Consider the following 21769-nt stretch of genomic DNA (forward strand, 5'->3'; position numbering starts at 1 on the left):
CAGAGGAAGGCCTAGGTCACCGGCTAGCGACACTGTGGCAGGTGTGTGGGGCTGGCCAGCGATTGCCCTGCAGAGGGAGGCCCAGGCCAGCCAAGTGATCACACCCCATGCCTGTAGCCCAAAGAGGGAGGCGACCGGAGGCAGGGGAGCGGAAGGGCAGCACCACACAGGTAGCAAACAGTGGCAGCGGCGGGGATGGAGCCAGCTGCCAGCAGCTGGGGGAAAGAAAGCCCTTATAGGCCCTGATCGCTGGCCAGGCCTAGGGACCCTACTAGAGGGGTCCTGGATTGTGAGAGGGCGCAGGCCAGGCTGAGAGACACCCCCCACGGGCATCAATTTTGTGCACCGGGACTCTAGTAACAATTATAACTAAAGTTTCTTCTGATTGAGCAAGCCTTCAATGTCAAGCCTCATCTTCCAAACAAGCCTATTGATTGGGCATTTTTATTCCCATTTTATAGGCTAAGGGACTGTGCCCAAGGCTCTACTGCCAGGGACGGCAGAGCTAGGGTACGAAGCTGTGTAGATAACTCCCGCCTCTTCTGCCTCTTCCCCAGGCTCCCTGACACCGCACGCGGCTCCCATTGGCCACCACAGTGGCCTTTGTCGCCCTCTACTGCTCAGCCACCTGGAGTGGCTCCCCACTGCTTAGCAACTCAGCCTGACATTGGTGGCCCATCAGTCTACACCCAGCACTCCTTTCCTACTCTTCTAACACACTTCACACTCCAGCCAGGGCTTCCCAACCACACACATGCTGCGATCGTGAGTTTTTCTTGCTATCCCTCTGTCCCCATTTATTGTTTACTTAATACTGTTTATTATTTACTTCACACTCATCTTTTGGTCAATTTGTTTTCAACTTAAATGCATTTATTTGTATCTATTATCACCTGTGTATGTTAATTTAGATTATTTCCTACCACTCATCAAGATGAAAAGCTGCAAAACAAAAAAATGTTCATCTATGTGCCATCTGAAGTCTCTCCTTCAAGGTAGTACGCTAAGTGAAATAAGTCAGACAGAGAAAGCCAAACACCATACGACTCCACTTAAGAACAAACGAAACGGTTCTTCACTAAAGAACAAAATAATGGACAAACAAAACAGGAACAGATTCACATACACAGAGAACAAACCGATGGCTTCCAGATGGGATGGGGGTTGGGAGGCTAGGCGAAAAAGGCGAAGGGATTGAGAAGTACAGATTGATCGTTATAAAATAGCCATGGGATGTCAAGTACAGCACAGGGTGATATAGTCAATAATATTGTAATAACTGTGTATGGTGCCAGGTGGGGACTGGAAATATGAGAGGGAACACTTGGTAAAGTATACGATTGTCTAACCACTATGCTGTACACCTGAAACGAATATAAAATGATTCTGAACATAAACTGTAATTGAAAAATAAAATAAAATAAAATTAAAACAAAGAGCATGAAAAAAAGTAAATAATAATGTAAAGTCGTCCCTCCAAGGACCAGGGCGCCTCACTTAGGGAAGCATGGCGCCCCTTGCTGGCCCGGGCCAGCTCCCTCCCACACTGCCGAGCCCCGCTCCACCTCCATCTCTTCTCACGATCCAGGTGCTTCCATGCAAAGGGATGGACTCATGCTGCCCGTCATGCAGCCTGGAGTTGTCAGTGAGAGGGCCTGCCCGGGGCTTACTCACTGAGAATTCTACTGGGCCTGGCAGGCACACAGTAGGTGCTGGGGGATTGAACTGAATTGACTCAAGCAGTTTTTCTCAAAGTGTGAGATAGGATCACAGGGGGCCTGCAAGACGATTTGGGGAGGACAGGAAGGAGCTCAACATGAAATCACAATAAACAGGTTACTCCAGTTCCCTTCTGGTCCCCTTGATGACACCGAAGAGAAAGCCCAGGTCGGTGCCAGCACAGCGCACACACCTCTCAGCACTTAGTGACTCTCCTTTCAACAACAGGAAAGCAGAACTGGGGCTTGGAGTCATCTACCATCAACCTCATCCAGCCAGAATTTTCTAACATGGATTTGCTTTGGTCATATTTTTTCCCCTCCAATTACTTTCTATTTATTACAAGGGATCCTGATTTTTCATGGTGATGACATTAAATTTCCTTTTTAAATATATTTTTTAGTTTCAAAAGTAAATTTACCTAAGTAAAAATATTGAGCAAATGGTAAATAGTAGATTTTATTATTTGCTATATCCAGTCAGTGGATATGCAAAAAATAGTTCTGATGACACTAAAAGTACAGACATTTTGGACTGAATCAACCCTAGGCCCCTTTGTCCTAAGATGCTCTGACACTGGGCTGTCCGAGAACATTAGATAGCCATTAATCAAATCATCCCACAGCAATCACAACTGTGACGAGTGTCACGAAGGAGAGCTATGCAGTGAGAGACAGGAAAATCTGGACAGGCTTTCCTGAGGAGGTGACATTTGGGCGGAGTCATTAAGGTTAGGAGTCCCACCCAGCAGAACAGCATGTACAAAGGCACTGTGGCCGCAGGGAACATGAAACACAAGAGGCTCTGAACCAAGGTCAGAGTGTCTGGAGTACAGAGGTGAGGCCAGAGAGGTGGGCAGGTGACAACCTTTAACCCTTAAAGACAGCCGTGGGCGGGAAACCTGTCCACCATTCCCATTCAGAAAAAAATGTTGCTCATTCTCTAAGAGGACCACCCAGTGCCTGACCCTTGATCTTAGGATCTGGGGTTCAGCAAGGAGTTTCTGGGTTCTAAACATAGTAACTAAGTTAGGTCCAAAACCAGGTGAGATTTGGCAAACACACACGTGGTGCCGGTGGCTCTGAGGCGGCCGTGGCAGCTGAGTTCGGGTTCAGAATTCATGCTGTCCCACTTCTGACTTCTTGGCAGGGTGACCCTGTGCAGCCACCTAAGCTCTCCGATCCCCAGGCCTCCATCTGTGTGGAGCAGCGACACCAGCAGGTTTACTCTTAGGGTTGGTGTGAGTTACAGGAGCTCCTGCATGTACAGTGCCCAGCGCAGGGCCTTGCCGGTGGTGAGAGGCGGATAGCATTAGCTTATGATTATTGTCAAACAGCTCCAAGGGCAATGTACGCATATCCCTGCCCTGTGGGTATATGGATTGAGGTGCCTGCTTTTGCAATATGTCTATGGCGTGTACGCAGGTGTGTGCCCCTATTTTAGCAGTATGAGAGAGCAGGAGGACAAGGCTTGTACATATGAGAGGGCACATGTGTTCAGCTGTGTGGGTTAGCGGGAGCATGTTTTGGTGTGTATGTATGTGTGTGTGTGTGTGTGTGTGTGTGTGTACGTGCACACAGTGAAAACCCACACACACTCAACACAGTAGTTCATAGTCAAGGGGTTAAAGCCCTGGCCTGTCTTCACAGCCCTTTTCCAAATCCCACCACCTCTTCGATCTGTGTGAATCTGCCCCGGGCTCCTGGGCCTGTCTGGAGCTGGGCTAGGATTCTCTGAAAACAGACTTTTCTTTCATTCTCTGCTCAAACACACACACACACACACACACACACACACACACACGCAGGCATGCACACGCCTGTCCCAACCTTGAGGTGCCAGCCCAGGAAGTCACAGTATGTGGACACTGCCCTCCCCCCCAGTCCCCAGGGGAGCACCTCCATCAGGGCAATGCTCACAGCTGGCTTTCCTGCCCTGAGTCTCAAATAGCAAAACCACTCCAAGTTTTGGTGGCAACTTTCTCCTCTCCGCTCCTCACCCTGAACTCTCCTTGCCCTGCACTGCCTGACTGGGCTCCGAGGGCCTTTAACCCCCCACCGCCCCCAAAACTGTGTTGGGACAATGGGCATATCTGACGCTCAGCCCCACGTCTGAAATGCACCACCACCCCACCCTGGGTCCAAGGCCCACGAGCCGGGATGGCAGCTCTGACTTGGGCCGGCAATATCAAAGTTTACAAGTCATCCCTTCTTACTCCTCCACTTTGCCCATGGAGAGCCAGAGGCCCAGAATGCAGGGGGAGTCGTCGCTCAGGGATGGGTCTCTGCAATCCACCCACCCCCTGCACCCCCCACTACCCCTGCTGGTGGGGACAGGTAAGCAGAGTCCTGGTGGGGTCCTAAGGGTCCCTCTGAGCATAAAAGGTTGGGGTCTGCGAGGACCCCGCCAAAAGAAGACAGAGGGAGGTGGTCCAGACTTGGGCAGGCGTTACCATGGTGACAAGCGGGGAGCGACTTCTCTCCTGGGCGCCGGGTCCGTCCAACGTCCGCGGGTCCGTCTGTCCGGTGCAGCCCGGTCCCCCGCCTAGCACTGGAGCGGGCTGGCCCGGGGCGCCGGTCCCAGCCTCATCCCGGAGAGGAGGTGCCGGAGAGATGGGTGAAGCCGGGACGGGAGACCGGGAGAGACCAGCCGTGCGGCCCCGCCACCGAGAGGGGCGGCCGCGGTGCGGGGCGGGGCGGGGGCTGCGGAGGTCCCGCCCAGGTCGGAGCACGGCTCCCCTCGTGGGTCCGGGCCGGCGCGACGGCGGCCTTTTGTGCCGGCGCCTGGCCCCCCGCCCCGCCCGCCGCGCTCTGATGAGAACCAGGCGCCCCGCTCCGGCTCTGGGCCCCGCCGGCTGCCAAGGGGAGCTCACCGCCCCAGCAGCCGCGCCCCACCGCCCCTCCTCTTCCCCCACCTCCGCCTCCGCCCCCCGCCGGCCGCCGCTCCGCTGGCAGAGCTGGGCAGGGGCCGAGCTACCGGCTTTGGGATCAGACCCGGTCCCCAGCCGGCTCGCCGTCCACTTTTCAGTGCAGGGACTCAGGCAAATCAAGAACTGTCTTGAGCCTCAGTTTCTTCATCTGTAAAATGGGGCTGGTGATAGGTGGTGATAACGATGAACCCTGCCTCTTAGATTTGGTGGAGAGGGGTAAGCATCGTGTGTCTCCCAGGTAATGACTGCCTTTGTGACCTTGGCAAAGCTGTTGCTCCTCAGCTTTGAGGGAGAGCAGAAGACAGATGATTTCTGACTGGATGACTAGGACGCCTCAAACATTGCGCCAAGCACGGAGCCAGAACAAGTCAGAGTCTCTGCCCTCAGGTAATGTACAACCTAGTGGGGAAGATAGGCAAGAAACAGATAAACAGGAAGGGAAACACACACACACTCACACACACACACACACACACACACACACACACACAGCTTAAGGTGGTAGCTGCTAAGGAAACAAATGATGGCATTGGGAACCGTAAGGGGATCACATTAGAGCTGGTGGTCTCAGAGGGACAGAGAGTCCTAGACCCGAAAGAAGGGAAGGAATTGGGTGAAGAGTGGAGGAAAAGGGTGTGGGGAGAAACAGACTTCTGGGCAGAAGGAACAGCATGTGCCACGGCCCTGAGGGATTATTAAGCTTAAAGAAATGGGGCGAAAGCAAAGAACGGGAAATGGATGAGTGCAGTGGTAAGGCTTGAAATTCAAAACCCAAGCCTCATTCGAAGCTCATCCCTCACTCAGCAGAGGTTACTCAGTCTTTTAGCACAGAGAGCCTGAGCTGGGAGCCAGCCGGTCTGGCCGTGTAACTTTCAGCAAGTCCCTTCGTATTCCTGGACCTCCATTTGCTGGCTGTTAATTTGGGACTAATAATCCCCAGTAGTTGTTCTGTGCCCGGCAGCCCACAAGATCCCTCACTAGCACTCACTAAGTAATCACATAAGCCCTCTCTAGCCGGCAGGAGCCAGTCTGGGTGGTTTTGGTATCACGACTCCAGACATGAGTTGGGAGGAAACAGACTTGCTGATGGATGGCAGGTGCAGAATTCCACTGAGAGCTGGGGGGTTGGGGAGGGGGATTGGAGGTTGAAGGTTCTAGAATCCCAGCTTTGCACTGACACAGAACTGACACGACAGCTAGTATTCTGGGTTTTCAGGAAACAGAGAGTAACTGAGGTAGCTAGGTAGATCAACAATGGGTTAGCTGGGTATCAGGTGCTCACAGCATCAGTGAGAAGGCGGGAGCTGCCCTCTGGAAAGCACGGGAGCAGGCAAGATGCTCCAGGGGTCTCACGGCAGAAATGAGCGTTAAACCCTCGATGACTGATGGCATCGCATCCAGACAGACACACACACACCAAAGTAGAGCTTCCTACACGTCAGATACTTCTCTAAATGCGTATCTGTTATGAGACAAACCCCACTACTGTCCTCATGTTAAAGATGAAGGAACGGAGGCACAGAGACCGTATGCAGCTTGCCCCATGTCAGACAGCTGGTAAACTGTGGAGTCTGGAACTGGGACAAGGCCATCCATTTCCAGAAATGGTGTTATTAATTAACCCCCTTCCTGTACTACCTGAATGACTCTCAAGCCTTGTGTTACTCCTTGCTCGATTCAGACACTTACAGGAAAGATTCTAATCGTGTGCCCAAGATCCCTGAACACTGAACATAGCAGGACTAGCCAGTCACCTAGAAGTAAATAGACAGCGTTAGAAGGGTGGGAACGGAGGGTCTGAAATGGCGTATAAATACATGGTCATTGGAGTCCACCTCTTGGGCCTCTCAGCATGCTTTTCACTTTTCTTCCCATGCCTGTTCTTCCAAAAATGCTCCTTACTGACACAATACAACTTCACATGCACCACAAAACGTACACACACACATGCATACACCCTCATACTGTGTGTGACCTCATGGAGGTTCACCTTTTGGAACCTCAGATTCATCCTTTGTATTTACTTCCTCAGGGGACTATGGTGGGGATTAAGTAAGTTAATGAATGTAAGACGCTTTGCCCTGCATCTGCTACCCAGCAGAATTAACGCGACAACACATAAAACAGTGTTACGTTAGGGGCCAATGGTTGTGAAGTCAGCCTCCAAATACCCGGGCTCACATGTTGGATTGGACTGGATTCATCACGCAGGGACTTTCCAGAGGGTTTTCCAAGGATTGCTCAACTATTGATTTCCTCTCTCTTCGGTAAATGAATAACTGAGTCATGCTCCAGTTGCTACACTGGATTTGGAGGAATAACAAAACCCATCACTGGTCTTACGCATGGAGGAGTGGAGACATGGGGAAGCCATGTGGCGATGGGCTCTGCTACCGACATGCTGTGAAGGTTTGCATAGATCCCTCCCCTTGTGGGCCCACAGTTTCCTCAGCATAAAATGGATATTATAATCCTCCCCTCGTGAGACTTGTGAAAATCCAATGAAATAATTCATTAAAAAAGGCATATCATATATCCCTGGAAAATGGTTCTGATATTGATTCTGATGTTCTATTATTCTGATACTAGAGGCCCAGTGCATGAAATTTGTGCATGGGTAAGGTCCATAGGCCTGGCTGGTGATCAGGACCAATCAGGTTACTCACCTCTTCTTTCCCTCACTCCCTCAGTGCTCCACCACCACCGCTGGTCACCTGCCATGTTCTGTGCCACTCCCTTGTGGTCAGCACATGTCATAGTGAGCGAGCAAACTCCTGTTTTCCCAGTTGAACTCCCGAGGGGACACTTTACACATTAGACTTTTACATACGTAGTTTCCCAAGGCCAAGTGCCAGGACATCTCACCAGGGACAGTCTCTCTTGGGGAAAGAGAGATGCCTAATTGAAACAGAAGGTCATGGAATTCAGAATTCATTCATTCAATGAATATTTATTTGTTTCTACTATAAGGATAGCAAATACGTGGACACTCACTCCTCTCCTACTCAGGGCAGACATCATTCACCAGCCATGGAATTTGCTGCTGAACCTAGTAGCAGCCTCAGAATCCTCCTCCACACAGAACCCAGGCAGCTCTACCTGATTGGCCAGAACGGAGTCAATACCTACCCCCGGACTGCATGGAGAGGGGAGAAGTTCTTCAAAGAAACCAGAAAGAGGAAGATGGAAACACAGGTTAAGTCAACACAAGCGTTTTTCCTTGCCTACCTCATAAACCCTGGGAAGAAAGGACACAGTTCTCTCCCTTAATGGCCTTCTCGCAGGGGAAAATGGAATGTTTAAACAAGCTTCCTGATACAAGATCTGAGGATGGGAGTAGAGGAGACCTGCAGACACGGGTATCTCAGACACTGCCCCACCCTCTCTAGGATGCCCAAACTCTGGTCTCAGGGGCACAGATGGAGACAATCCACGAGAACAAAACCTCTCGGAGCCTCTGAAACTCACCTTGTTCAACTGTCCTAAGTTACAGCAGGGAGAACCACCCAGAGAGAAATGCCACACAGTGCCACCCTGCCCAGCCAGCACAACTACCTGTCACACATGGCCTGCTCCTAAACTTGCTTCATGGCAAGCATGTCAAACTCACGGTTGGCACATGCAGCTGCCTTCGCTCAAGTCCCAGCTTGCCCACTAACGGCCTGGAGGGGCATGGAGGTTTGCCTGAATTCTTTGCCCTTCCGTCTTCTCAGCTGTACAGTGGAATCACAGCCCTCTGCTGTGTCTCCCTCCCCTGCGGGCTAGGAGGCAGTAGCCATGAGCATTTGTCATATCCTGCAAGGGCCAGGAGTCGTTCAATGCATTGATTGATTACCCACTCTCTGCCAATGACAGTGTGCTGGGTGCTGGGGAACACGACAGACTGCCCCTGACCTCATATAGCTCCCAGTGCAGTGGGGGATCCGGTCCTTACAATGAATGCATCACGCACACCGTGGCGAGGTGGCTGAAGGCGGGGAGCTTATATCAAAGGAACCCAGTAGATTTTAAGAGCCTAGGAAGGCTGCTCTGAAGGCTTACACTTAGATCTGAAGTGAGGAAGAATTAACTAGTTAAAGAAGTCGGGGAAGAACATTACAGTCAGACGGAACAAACATGCAAACGCTCTGCAGGAGGAGAGCAGTTTGGAGGCACGAAAGAGGCAGAGAGGGACAGGGACCTGAGAAGAGGTGGGAGAGGTGGGCCAGGCCCTGCAGATCAAGAAAGCTTGAATTGCCAAAATTGGTTTGACTCGGTGGATAGAGCGTCAGCCTGCGGACTGAAAGGTCCCGGGTTCGATTCCAGTCAAGGGCATGTACCTTGGTTGTGGGCACATCCCCAGTAGGGAGTGTGCAAGAGGCAGCTGATTGATGATTCTCTCTCAATGATGTTTCTAACTCTCTATCCCTCTCTCTTCCTCTTTGTAAAAATCAATAAAAACATTTAGAAAAGAAAGCTTGAATTTTCTCCTCAGAGCCAGGAAAAGCCATGGAGGGAACTAAGGAGGCAGTAATATGATCACTAGAGGAATCAAAAGATTCCTCTAGCTGCTGGGCGGAGGAGACAGGGGAAGGGGGCAGGAGCTGCAAGGAGGGAGCAAGGGAGCTGCCATGGAGGGCTGGAGAAGAGTCTAGCTCTAAGGCCAGCGGAAACCAAGGCCAAGGCCCCAGGGGAACTTGGCGGCCCCAAGACCCAGGATGCTGAGAGCTGTCCTACTTCCCTCAGCCCATCCCTTAGCCCCAGCCCCTCTGGGCCCTGAATCTCTCGCCCCATCCCCCAGTCTAGCCCTTTCTTGTTATTGTGGGACAGACTCCATCAATGACTCATCCAGGACTTGGGTTTCTTGTTCCAGCCGTCCTCCCCACAACCCCCTACTTCCTCCTACTTGGAGCTCCTCGGGCCCGCAGCTCTCGCCCCTCACTGTGTTGGGTGGCAGCCAAGAGCCCTGCCAGCTTGGGCAGCAGGTCTAAAAAGGAAGGAGCGGGCACTCTGCCAGCCTCAGGCACCACCCACGTTTTTGTGCCGATGTGATTTTGCTCATCTTCTTCCCCCTTTCTGCAAGTTCTGTTCATCCTCCGGGGACCACCTCCTCAGGGAAGCCTGGTCTTTTCATTCATCCCTCAGCAGCTCACCTTTTAGTGAGGGCGACAGGAGAGTGCAGGGATGGAGCTGTGGGCACACATGTGGTTGGAACCTGAGGAGGAAGCCAGTGACAGGCTCAGAGGTGGGGCAGAGGAGGTTCCCCAGAGGAAGGGATGTTTGCACCTGGGTTGTGAGGGAGGAATTAGAGTCCCCTGAGGGGAGAAAGGTGACTGCAAACTCACGAGAGACCCTGAGCCAGAACCACCAGCTGAGCTGCTTCCAAAACCTGATCCAGAGGAAGAGTGGGAAGCAGTGTTTATGGTTGTTTCAGACATTGAGATGGAGGCAGTTTCTTATATGTCAATGGGTACCTAATACGGTTGGGTGGGTGGGTGGATGGATAGATGGATGGATGGATGAATAAATGGGTGGTGGGATGAATGAAGGGATGAATGGATGGATGGACAGACTTACAGATGGCTGAATGGATATAAGGTGTGTTAGGGAGGGAGGGAGATTCCATTGTGAAAGCAAGTGGGAATTAGATCCCAACTGAGTTTGTCCCCACTTCCTGACAAGCTGAACGTTTGTAACCTGGGGGTGCCATGTTCATCTCTCAGTTTTGGGCAGGCCCTTCATGCAGCAAGGCAGGGTAGGATGGAGTTGATGAGCCTTAAGGCTGAGAGGTAAGCAAGAGTCTGGAGCAGTCATCCTAGAGGCAGGGTGCCCGCCACCTCCAAATCCAGCTTCCTCAAGCAGCAGTCCCACCCAGTCCTGCCCCCCACAGCCCTGCCTCCGTCATTCCCCCGCCACGACTGCCCTCGGAATTGTGGAGGTCAAGACTTCAGCATTTCTCAGAGGCCAAGTCATCCTCTTCTCTCAGAGTCTCTTTGTGTAGAGGAAGCAGTTTCTCCCCAGCTGGTGAGTAAGAGGGAGGGGCTCAGAGGAGATTGGGTGAGGTGGGGGGGCATGAGGAGCTGTGACTCCATGTGAAGACCCCATTTGCCCCTCGGCATGATGGGGAACACAAACACCAACCACCACTTGGATAGATCAACCCTGATCCAGTCCATTGGGGTTGTTGGAAACGACCCACCATGTGTTCTGGGGAAATATACGTGAGCAGTTTTCATTCAAATCACTGAAATGCCATTTCTCATCTCTCTCACTGCAAAGGTTCAAAAGCCTGGTGATACATGGTGAGGCTTCGCGCAAACAGGCACCCTCCAACATCTTTAGTGAAATGTCAATTGGCAGCAAGCTTTATCAAAGGGAATTTGGTAATACCTAATAGAATGGCATATGCTGTACCCTCTCCCCCAGGATTCTTACTTCTGTGATTTAACCTAAAGATATAATCCCACAAATAGGAAAAACATATGTATAAAGTTATTCATGGAGGCATTGCTTGTAATGGCAAAATGTTAGAATGCCCAAATGACCATCCATAGGTAACTGGGTGAATGAACTACGGTGCCACACAAGGGAAAGTTATGAGCCATATAGGCAGATAGGCAGACAGGAAGATCTCCATGAACCTAGACGGAGTGATGTACAGCATATGTTGTTAAGCAAAAACCCAAACAGAAGCAAAGTGTAAAGCGCTGTATAGAGTATGCTACCTTTCCTGAAAGAAAAAAACATTTTAAAACATTTATTTATTTACACACATACTTAATTATGCAAGAGAATCCCAGGAAGTATAAAAGCAAACTTATTGAAAATAGTTACTCATATCTACAGCCATACCACCCTGATCTCCGGAGCTAAACAGGGTTGGGCCTGGTTAGTACTTGGATGGGAAAATAGTTACTTATAAGGCGTTAGTGGGAATCAATAGAGAAGAAAGAGATGGGAGTGAGGTTCTCCTGAATATATTTTTATACTCTTTAACATTGTAAACATTTCACATTTTCAAAAGTAAAATAATAAAAAGATGAAAACTGAAAACAAATTGGAAAACAAAGAGAAAAAATGAACTGAACTATATGTCAAATTAATATATAATGGAGACAGTATGAACTCATGCTTTACTTACAATAGATACAGCTGTAGGTAGAGAGGCAGATTGATAGGTAGGTATGAAAATATTTATAGACACGTGTGAGGACAGAAGCTAGTATATACATATATTAATAAATAAACATATATTTCCTTGTTCCATCAGCTGAGAAGGCTCAGAGGCAGTGACACCCCAGTAACAACAAGCATACCTACTGCCCAAGCCTTGGTTTCTAAAACCATTCTCCAGTGAAAGAAACCAGAGCTTTTTGGAGAAATGGCTGATTGCAGGGCTGGAGCAGGAAGTATCCAGGAGCAGCCTGGAGCACCTCATAGCGCCAGAAAGTAAGGAGGTGCTCAAAACAAACCGCAAAGCCCACGATGATGGAAAGGGAACACAGGGATCTGCTCAGAGAGCTTCTAATAACCAAATATGGAGCCAGCAGAGCGAGAAAACTGAGCATCATGCTGATATAAATAAATACGAGGGGGAGAAGAGACAAACCTCCCATGCAGAAGAATTCCAAATAATTTATGTGGGTGCTTCACCCGCAAAGAGAGGGAGCAGAACTCCGCAGTCCCAGAGTGTGGTCACACATACTGACTTTCTCCCCAAGAGCCGTGGGGAAAGGGGGCAGAGTAACCCGACGGTGGAGAAACCTTGTAGGCACCACGTCTGCCAGGTACCAGGGTCAACATCAACAGTGGTGGGTCCCGTTGAAGGTACGTGCCCTGAGTACGCTGTGCAAGAATGGAGCAATGGAGGTACAGGCTGCCTTAGACACCTCCATTCTGCCCCCACCCGCCTTGCAGAGATGCCAAGAGAGGGCATTAGTGCTCTCTAAGCCTGACCTGGCAGAGTCAGGAAGCAAACCCCTTGTCCTGACCAGGAATCTGCCCCAAAGTCCCGGAGTGCTGGGAATGGCAGGCATCGAACAGGCCTCTCTGTGGCATCATCAGAGCCTCCCCAGTGGGGACCCCACCTCACAGAGACGGTAAGGGGCTCCGAGGGCTGGTGGAATCCCCCCACTTTAACTTGCAGTGGCAGAGCTGCAAAAAAATAGGAAGCTGGGTTCCCCAAGCCACACACACACACACACACCCCTCAAGGGTCACAGCTTAACCCCATTTACCCCCATTTCTGGGATTCTCAGCACTGAAATGTCTCCTAACTCACGGCCCCACGTTGAGGGCTCCGTGGCCACCCAAGAGCACCCCGGTCTCTCCCTGGGGTGAAGAGGCCTGGGCGGTGTGAAAAAGTCAGGCAGATGGTGTTGTGGCGGCAGCAACAGGGTGGGGGCCAAGGTCATCCTGTGGCCTCTCCCGCCAGCTGCCCAGGACTTCGCTCCTGATGAAAGGGCTAAATTGTCCTCAGCAGCTGTGCTTGCGTTTCTTCCCCTCTCAGTCTGCAGGCCTGAGGGGGGCGGGGCCCTCGTCCTCTCGCCCGTGCCCTCGGCCCCACCAGGGAGTCCTCCAGGACTGTCCTCCAGGGACCAACCGCCATGTTCCCCTCCTGGTTCGTCAAAGCAGGAGCTCAGGTCTGCAGAGTGAGACGGGGCCTCAGAGGCCACGGTGTCTAGCGGATGTCACATCAGCATGTCCCGGGGGTGTGTGGCGTGTAGACGTGTCCCTCTTCTCCAGGATCAGAACCCCCAGGGCTGGGGGGGTTAAAAAATACAGAAATTGTATTTTTAATAAACACAGCTGCTTGGTAAGATGCCTGGTTACACAGACTGAGGAAAACTGGGATCCAGAGAGGATCATGGACTTGCTCAGGGTCAGAGAGCGAGCTTCATAGCTAGACCCAAGCCAACTCACTCATTCATTCATTCACTCATTCATTCATTCATTCATTCATCAAATCAATCACTCGGCACTGACTCTCCTGGGCTCTCTGCTAAGGATGGACCACAGAGAGAGTTTGCACACAGGATGCTCTCAAGAAGCCAGCAAGAAGCCAGCTGAGCAGGAAGGGAAGGGTGTCCCTTGAGTTTAGAAAGAAGTTCTTTCACTCCTTCGAACAACAAATATTTTTATGGAGTTCCTACTGTGTGCCAGGCATTGTTCTTGGCACTGGAAGCAGCGAGCTGAGCGAAGTTCCTGCTGTCATCAGCGGGATTAGTCTGCTAGCGCTGTCATAACAAAATACCGCAGCCTGGGCGGCTTAAGCAGCAGAAATTTATTTTCTCACAGTTCTGGAGGGTGTCAGGCGGGCCGCTTCCTCCCGGGCTGCTCCAGGCGCCTCTGCGGGCTTGTGAATGGCCGTCTTCTCATGCGCACAGCCTCCTTCCTGGGCATGTGTGTGTGCGTGAGTCTCCCTTTACAAGGACACCGTGGTATTGGACCGGGCCCACCATCAGGACCTCATTTTAGCTTGGTCACCTCTGGAAAGACCTTGTCTCCAAATAAGGTCACATTCTGAGGTGCTCAGCATATGAGTTTGGGGTGGGGTGGGGGGGGGAAGCCCAATTCAAATCCTAACGTCCACCTTACAGTCTAGTGAGGGCGACAGATGATAAGCAAATACGTATGTGATACCTCAGGAGGAGAGGGGTATGGTGGAGAGAGAACAGCGGGACAAGGGGAACGGGTTGCTCTATCCATGGGGTGGAAGGTTCCAGAGCTGAGTGGGGAGGGTGGCCTGAGGGCAGGAAGTGGAGTCTTGGGACCAGGGAGACAAATGGGGCTTTTAGGAGGTTTGGCTGAGGGGAGGGGAGGAGAGGATGTGTCAGGGGGATGGATCTTAGCTGGAAGGAGGCCTGGGATCAAAGAGAAGTTTCATCTGATTTTATGACAGAGAATTCTGTGAGCTGAGAGGACTCCAAAAGTTCAGAAAAGAGGAGGGACTGGACTGTTCGGGAAGCGGGGGCGGGGGGGGGGGGGAGGGAGAAGGGAAGAGGCAGGTGTACCTGCATGAGTGTCAGGGGAAAGTGGGAAGCAGGTGAGGAAGCGGCCTGCGGGGAGCGGAGGTGCAGGGGCTGTAAGAGCATGAGGAGGGGAAGGTTGAGGGCTGGGCTGAGACTCAGGAAGCTTGAGTGTGGGGCTCCCCGGACCTTTCAGTCCCAGACCTCCTTCCAGATCCCCCAGCAGCCCCTGCAGCCTCTGTTCTTGCCATTTCCTCCCCATCTCCCCCAGGAGCCTCCTATGAGGTCCGTGGGACACTCCCTCCCATCTGCTGTCCACTCTGATCAATGGACGCTGTGTTCTCTCTTGCTCCCCCTCCCCGTGGCCCCTTATCCCAGGGACCACATGACCATGGCCACAGCAATCTCCATCTGGCCAAAAGGAAGTTCTGCCTCCACATATCTGCCAATATTAGAACATTTTAAGAAGCTGTTTTGTCTTCACATCCCTGGTACCCTGCCCCACCTTTTGAAAACCCGCCAGTGACTGACTCCCCATCGCTCAGTAAACAGAATCCAAACACTTCCGAGTGGCCTCCAGGACCCTGCACAGCTTGGCTTCTGTAGCGCTTAAAATGTCTTTCATTTTGAAAAGAGTTTAGGATTACATAAGGATTGTAAAGATGGTATGAAGATTTCTTCTTACCCAGGTTCCCCTAATGTTTACATCATGTATAACCACTAGAGGCCCAGTGCACGAAATTCATGGGGGGGGGGGGATATCCCACAGCCCAGCCTGCACCCTCTCCAATCTGGGACCCCTTGAGGGATGTCTAACTGCCTGTTAGGATGGGGCCTAAATGGGCAATCAGACATCCCACTCACAATCCAGGACTGCTGGCTCCCAACTGCTCACCTGCCTTTGCCTGATTGCTCCTAACTGTTTCTGCCTGTCATCCTGATCACCCCATAACCACTCCCCTGCCAGCCTGATCAACACCTAACTGCTCCCCAGCTGGCCCTATTGCCCCTAACTGCCCTCCCCTGCCAGTCTGGTCACCCTTAACTATCCTACCCTGCAGACCTGGTCACTCCCAACTGTTCTTCCCTGCTGGCCCTGTCACCCCTAACTGCCCCCCTGCTGATCTGGTCCCCCTAACTGCCCTCCCCTACAGGCCTGGTTCCCCCAACTGCCCTCCCTTGCTGGCCTGGTCACCCCTAACTGCCCACAACTGCCCTCCCCTGCAGGCCATCTTGTGTCTTGGAGTGACAGTCACTTTGCATATTACTCTTTTATTAGGTAGGAAAGTACTTTTGTCAAAACTAAGGAATTAACATTGGTCCAATGATGTGCTACTTTCATAGTAAACAAAAATGATTATGGATTTATTTCATTTTTATTGTGGCATAGTCTACAGATGCAAGGCATGAATGCACAGTTTGAAGAATAATGATAAGTGCCTGGCACCCACCAGTCTGTTTAAAAAATAGAACCTGATCATTACCTTGGCACTATCTGTGTGCCCTCCCTGATCAAATCCTCCATTTTAATGATTGCACCCACAGATTGTGTTGTTATTGTTAATCCTCACCCAAGGACATTTTTTTCAATAATTTTTAAAGAGAGGGGAAGGGAGGGTGGGAGATGGGGAGAGAGAGAGAAAGAAACATTGATGTGAGAGAGACACATTGATTGGTTGCCTCTCCCTCGCACCCCAACTGAGGCTGGGGATCTAACCTACAACCCAGGTATGTGCCCTTAACTGAGAATCAGACCCACGACCCTTTGGTGTGTGGGTCAATGCCCTGACCACTGAGCAACCTAGCCAGGGCTGTACCCACAGATTTTAACTTATGAAAGTAACTGAGTGAAGACTAGGAGAGGCTAATGCCATTAAAAAAAGAATTTATGCCTAGCCTGTGTGGCTCAGTGGTTGAGGTCTACCTATGAACCAGGAAGTCAAGGTTTGATTCCCAGTCAGAGCACATGCCCAGGTTGGACTCGATCCCCAGTAGGGAGCATGCAAGAAGCAGCTGATTGATGATTCTCTCTCACCGATGTCTCTATTTCTCTCTCCCTGTCCCTTCCTCTCTGAAATCAATTTTTAAAAATGTATTACTTACATTTCCCAACAGAAGGGGGTGCACCAGGCCACTCAGGGCCACATGGGAAAGACATGAGGGTGATCAGGAGACCAGGGTAAAGGGAAGCACTGGGGCATGGCATTTACTGGGGTTTCCATGAAAAAGGCAAGGCTGGGCAGGGCCATCAGCTTAGAATAGGCTGGTTTGAATAATTCCAGTGGGCTTTGGACTATAGGGGTGGTCTCCCATTGTCCAGTAGCTGGCCCTGAGCGGGAGAAATATTGGCTTGGCATGTGAGTTGGATAAACTGGGTCCTCATGGTTTGCTTATAAAAGGCATGCTCTTGGCAGAGCCTTCTGCTATCTCTAAGAATTGGCTACCCCTGGGTGGGCCATCTCTTTGGCCAGCAAGAGTTATAAGATGTTAAAACACTGTAGACACAGAAAATTCAAAAAATAAAACATGGTTAATACACCCCTCCCTCCACATTCCTGCCCCCTGCCTGGGGTAACCATCCCCTTGCTTTTCTGTATAGTTTTGCCCCTTACGTATAAATCCCTAAGAAAGTTTTCTTTTGCTTCGTCTGTTTTCGAACTTTGTATGAATAGAGTCAGACTGAACATATTCTTCTGTGACTTGGCTCTCTCCCTGGACAGGCTGCTGTGAGATTCATCCATGTGACACAGCAGCAGCAGCAGCTCATTTTCTGCCGCTGCTATACAGCATTTCATTGTCTGCCCATTACAATGTATGTGCTACAACTGCAGATTGCAATGTGCCTATTTTCTATTTGTTCTTGTTGTTAATCCTCATCTGAGGATATTTTTTCATTGATTTTCGGAGAGAATGGAAGGGAGACAGGAAGAGAGACACACAGAGAGAAACATTAATGTGGGAGAGATACATCGATTGATTGCCTCCCATATGGTCCTGACCAGGGCTGAGCTGACATTCTAACCACTGGGCCATAGGGGCCAGGGCCAATGTATCTATTTTCTATTATTAATGGACTAAAGGCCCAGTGCACAAATTTGTGCATGGGTGAGGTCCCTCAGCCTGGCCAGTGATGGGGGAAGATGGGGAGGGGGTCAGCTGGCTGAGGGGGAGGGACCATGGGAGGTTGTCAGCCAGGCCCCACCCTCCCCATCAGGGCTCGGGGAGGTTGGCTGTGGGAATGCACCAACTACCTGTGTTTCCCCGAAAATAAGACATCCTCCAAAAATAAGACCTAACGCATGGAAAGATAAGACATCCCCTGAAAATAAGACCTAGCGCAACTTTGGGAGAAAAAATTAATATAAGACACTGTCTTATTTTCGGAGAAACAGGGTACCAGGGGGCAGTTCCTGCATTGAGTGTCTGCCCCCTGGTGGTCAGTGCGCATCATAGCAACCGGCCAACTAGTTGTTCATTAGGCATATATATATATATATATATATATATATATATATAGAGAGAGAGAGAGAGAGAGAGAGAGAGGGGGGGGGGGGCTGATGCACGAAATTCGTGCATGGGAGGGGATATCACACAGTCCACCCTGCACCCTCTTCAATCTGGGACCCCTTGAAGGATGTCCAGCCTCCCGTTTAGGCCTGATCACACTGGGATCAGGCCTAAACGGGTTGTTGGACATCCCTCTCACAAACCAGGACTGCTTGCTCCCAACTGTCCTCCCTGCTGGCCTGATCGCCCACAACTGCCCTCCCCTGCAGGCCTCAGTTCCCCCCCTCAACTGTCCTCCCTGCAATCTTGGTCCCCCACAACTGGCCTCCCCTGAAGGCCTGGCCCCCTCCCAACTGCACTCCTCTACAGGCCATCTTGTGGTGGCCATCTTGTGTCCACATGGGGGCAGTCATCTTTGACCACATGGGGATGGCCATCTTATGTCTTGGTGTGCTGGTCAATTTGCATATTACTCTTTTATTAGATAGGACACCTGAGTTCTCTCCAGGTGTTTTGCTATTGCGAACAATGTTTCTATGCGTAGTCCTGGGTATGTAGCTGGCATACAGATGTGCTTCTTTGGGGTAAGCCTAGGAGTGAAAGTGCATATGCATCTGTGCGTACGTCACAGTGCAGCAGCCTCGGCTTCACTGAAGGCAAAGGAAACCTGCTTTTGAAGTTCAGGTGCTCACTAGCCTCCTCCAGGCCCTCAATATTCTTTGATGCTGCCCAGCTTTCAAATCGTTGCTAGTCCAGGGATTGTGTAATGCTATCTGACTGTGTCTCAATCTGTATTTCTTTGACTAATAATGAGATGGAATGTCTGTTCTCATGTTTATGAATCATTTCTGCTTCTTCTTTTATGAGGTTTCTGTTCGTGCTTTTGCATATTTTCTATTGTGCTCTTTATTAGTCTCTTCTCATTGACTCAAAGGCAGTTTTATAGGTTATGTACTCCGTGGTTCCATTTATATGACATTCTGAAAAAGGCAAATTTATAAGAAAAGGAAACTTCAGAGGCTTCCGGGGGCTGAGGGATGGTGGTGGTTGACTACAAAGGGGTACAAGGGGACTTCGTGGGGGTGAAGGACTGTTCTATATGTTGATTAAGGTGGTGATTCCAAGACTATGGGTTTGTCAAGACTCAGACATAAACACTAGGAAGGGTAACTGTGTATGCAAATTACACTTCAATGAAAAATGCAAATTATAAAAGGTGCTATATATAATACCTTTGTAAATTAAAATAAACCAGTGATGGGAAAGCTAATGAAAAATAGGTTGTAAAAGCATTTAATGATCGGGAAAATAACCACAATATTGTCAAATGAATGAATGCCTATGCTATGCAGCTATAGGTTCCCACCTATCTGTGCGTATACAAATGCACACACTGCTAGAAAGACAACCTGCCAGATAAACAGCAGATGCGGTGTCCATGTGCCTCTCTGAGTGGAGATGTTGCAGCTGATTTTCTTTTCTTTTGCTCCTCTGTTTGCTACTTTTCCCACACTCTGTCCTGGCTCGTTGGAACCGCTGGAGTCCAGGCCTGGCCAGGGCGGCTGGAAGGAGGCAGCCACACCACAGCTGGGAAAACAGCAGCCCGCAAATGAACCCTGAGTCTCGTCCTGTCCATGTTTGTTTTCCTCCCTGAGCAGACAAGGCAGGAGACTGGGAGAAGGGGCAGACATTCAGACTCAGGAGCCCCTTCCGGGGCCGCCAGGCAGCCTGGCCATTTCAGAGCCAATGTCCCCATTTACTCACCCCTCCCCACTGAAAAGTCAAAGAGGGTGGGCTCTTACTCCCAATCAATCACTTACCAACTGTGTGTATCTAGGCCAGTTACTCAACCTCTCTGTGCCTCCGTGTCCTCCTCTGTGACATGGGGATGAAGACAACGCCTACCTCATCAGGATGTTGCATGTGCGTGCATGCATGTGCCCATTGCTAAGAGCTTAGAAAGAGGCCTGGCAAACACTGGAGTGCTCAGTAAATGTGTGGGACTGTTGTGAAAGTCCAGCTGACAGATGAATGTGTACTGGTCAGGGCACATGGCAGTGACAAGGTCTCAGTTCTGACATCCCATGTGGCTACTTTGGGTCTCTGGATTTGTGTGGCCATCATGTAGGCCTCCCCGGATCTTGTCAGGTTTAGTATGTGCCCCCTTTTTGGTCATAAATCAAGCTAAAGGATGCACGGATGACCAACCTTTTGGTTGGATAATGACGTCTCATTGTACTAAGAAGGTTCATTTCTAGGAAGTCTCCTACTCAGTGTTTGTGTTGCTGAATGATGAACCATTGGGGATGGGCCAAGACCAAAACCTTCGATGGAAGTCAAGGTAGATTTTTTTTTTTTCAAAAGTGAAAGGCAGGTAAAGGGGAGGCAGTCAGGCCCCATGGGCCTTTGTTAAGAAAAATGCTCTGGCCCTGGCCGGTGTGGCTCAGTTGATTGGGCATCATCCCTTGCACCATGTTACAGGCTCAATCCCCAGTGGGGGGCATGTGGGAGGCAGCTGATTGATCAATGTTGCACTCTCACATCAATGTTTCTCTCTCTCCCTCTCCCGTCATCTCTCTCTAAAAATCAATAAACTATTCTTTAAAAAAGAAGAGAAGGAAGGGAGGGAGGGAGGGAGAGAGGGGGGAAGGGAAAGAAGGAAGGAAGGAAGGAAGGAAGGAAGGAAGGAAGGAAGGAAGGAAGGAAGGAAGAAAAATACTTTGGATTATTTCTAACCTATGAGCTATTATGATCCAAGTTGCTGTCTGTCTCACTTCTCTGTAACTTCCATCTAATATAACACTTACTTATAGTTTGAGGGCACATCATACACAGTTTCATTTTTCATAATCTGACCATGAGATAGGTTTCTACTCACTATGGCCCATCTACTTCCCATTGGAAGTACTCACATGTTGTTATTAATCTGATTCATAGTATTTGTGCAATTGGAAGCTGTAACCTTAAGGTTTAATAGGGGTCAAGACTGTAAGAACACAATGCTATAAATTATAATTGCTAACTAAAAATTCCAGAGGCCAGGAGAACAGCAAGAGTTTCATAAGTAAAATTCCTGTGCCTCAACAGTAGATATAGAAGGCCATGTTTTTATAGCCATTTCAGCTTCTATCTGAATTGATATAGTTCATAGTCCTTGTTGGGTTAGATAGGGGTCTTCAAACTACGGCCCGCGGGCCACATGCGGCCCGCAGAGGAGTCTGATCCAGCCCGCCAGGTTTTTTGGGCAGTGAGCGCAGCCGAGGTGTTACAGTAGGAATTAGTAGTTCATATGGTTCGGCCCTCCAGCTCTCTGAGGGACCGTGATCTGGCCCCCACTTTAAAAAGTTTGAGGACCCCTGGTAGGAGGTAGGCACATTCCCATAATTTGGTTTTAGCGTTTATATATGCAATTCCTTTTTCAATGTTCCTCTTCTGCTAACTTTCTGCAACTTCCCTTGTTCTTAGTTTGTCTCTTTTTAGTCATTCAGAAATAAGCAACTTATTAGGACAAACTAGTTCCTTTTAGCTTCTCTTAAAAAATATACACACCCCTTTCCTTCCTTTTGCAACAGCATTTCTTCTACATTTCAAAAGGGAAACCATAAAAAGAGTGTTGAAAATATAAAAGTTATCTTATATTCTTTCAGCAGTGATTAACAGTTGGGCT

General features: G+C 50.1%; 1 protein-coding gene across 1 annotated transcript in view; it reads right to left on the reverse strand.

The window, feature by feature from the left end:
- KIAA1755 overlaps nt 1-4573 on the reverse strand; it is a 38153-nt gene extending 33580 nt beyond the window's left edge. The window contains exon 1 of the mRNA XM_084888680.1: nt 4172-4573. Within this exon, the coding sequence (XP_084744806.1) occupies nt 4172-4174 (3 nt within the window). The 5' untranslated portion in view covers nt 4175-4573. The remainder of the gene's footprint in view (nt 1-4171) is intronic.
- Nucleotides 4574-21769: the final 17196 nt, after the last annotated feature.

The sequence above is a fragment of the Pipistrellus hanaki genome (genome assembly GCF_964339955.1).
Source record: "Pipistrellus hanaki genome assembly, chromosome: 6".
NCBI lineage: Eukaryota > Metazoa > Chordata > Mammalia > Chiroptera > Vespertilionidae > Pipistrellus > Pipistrellus hanaki.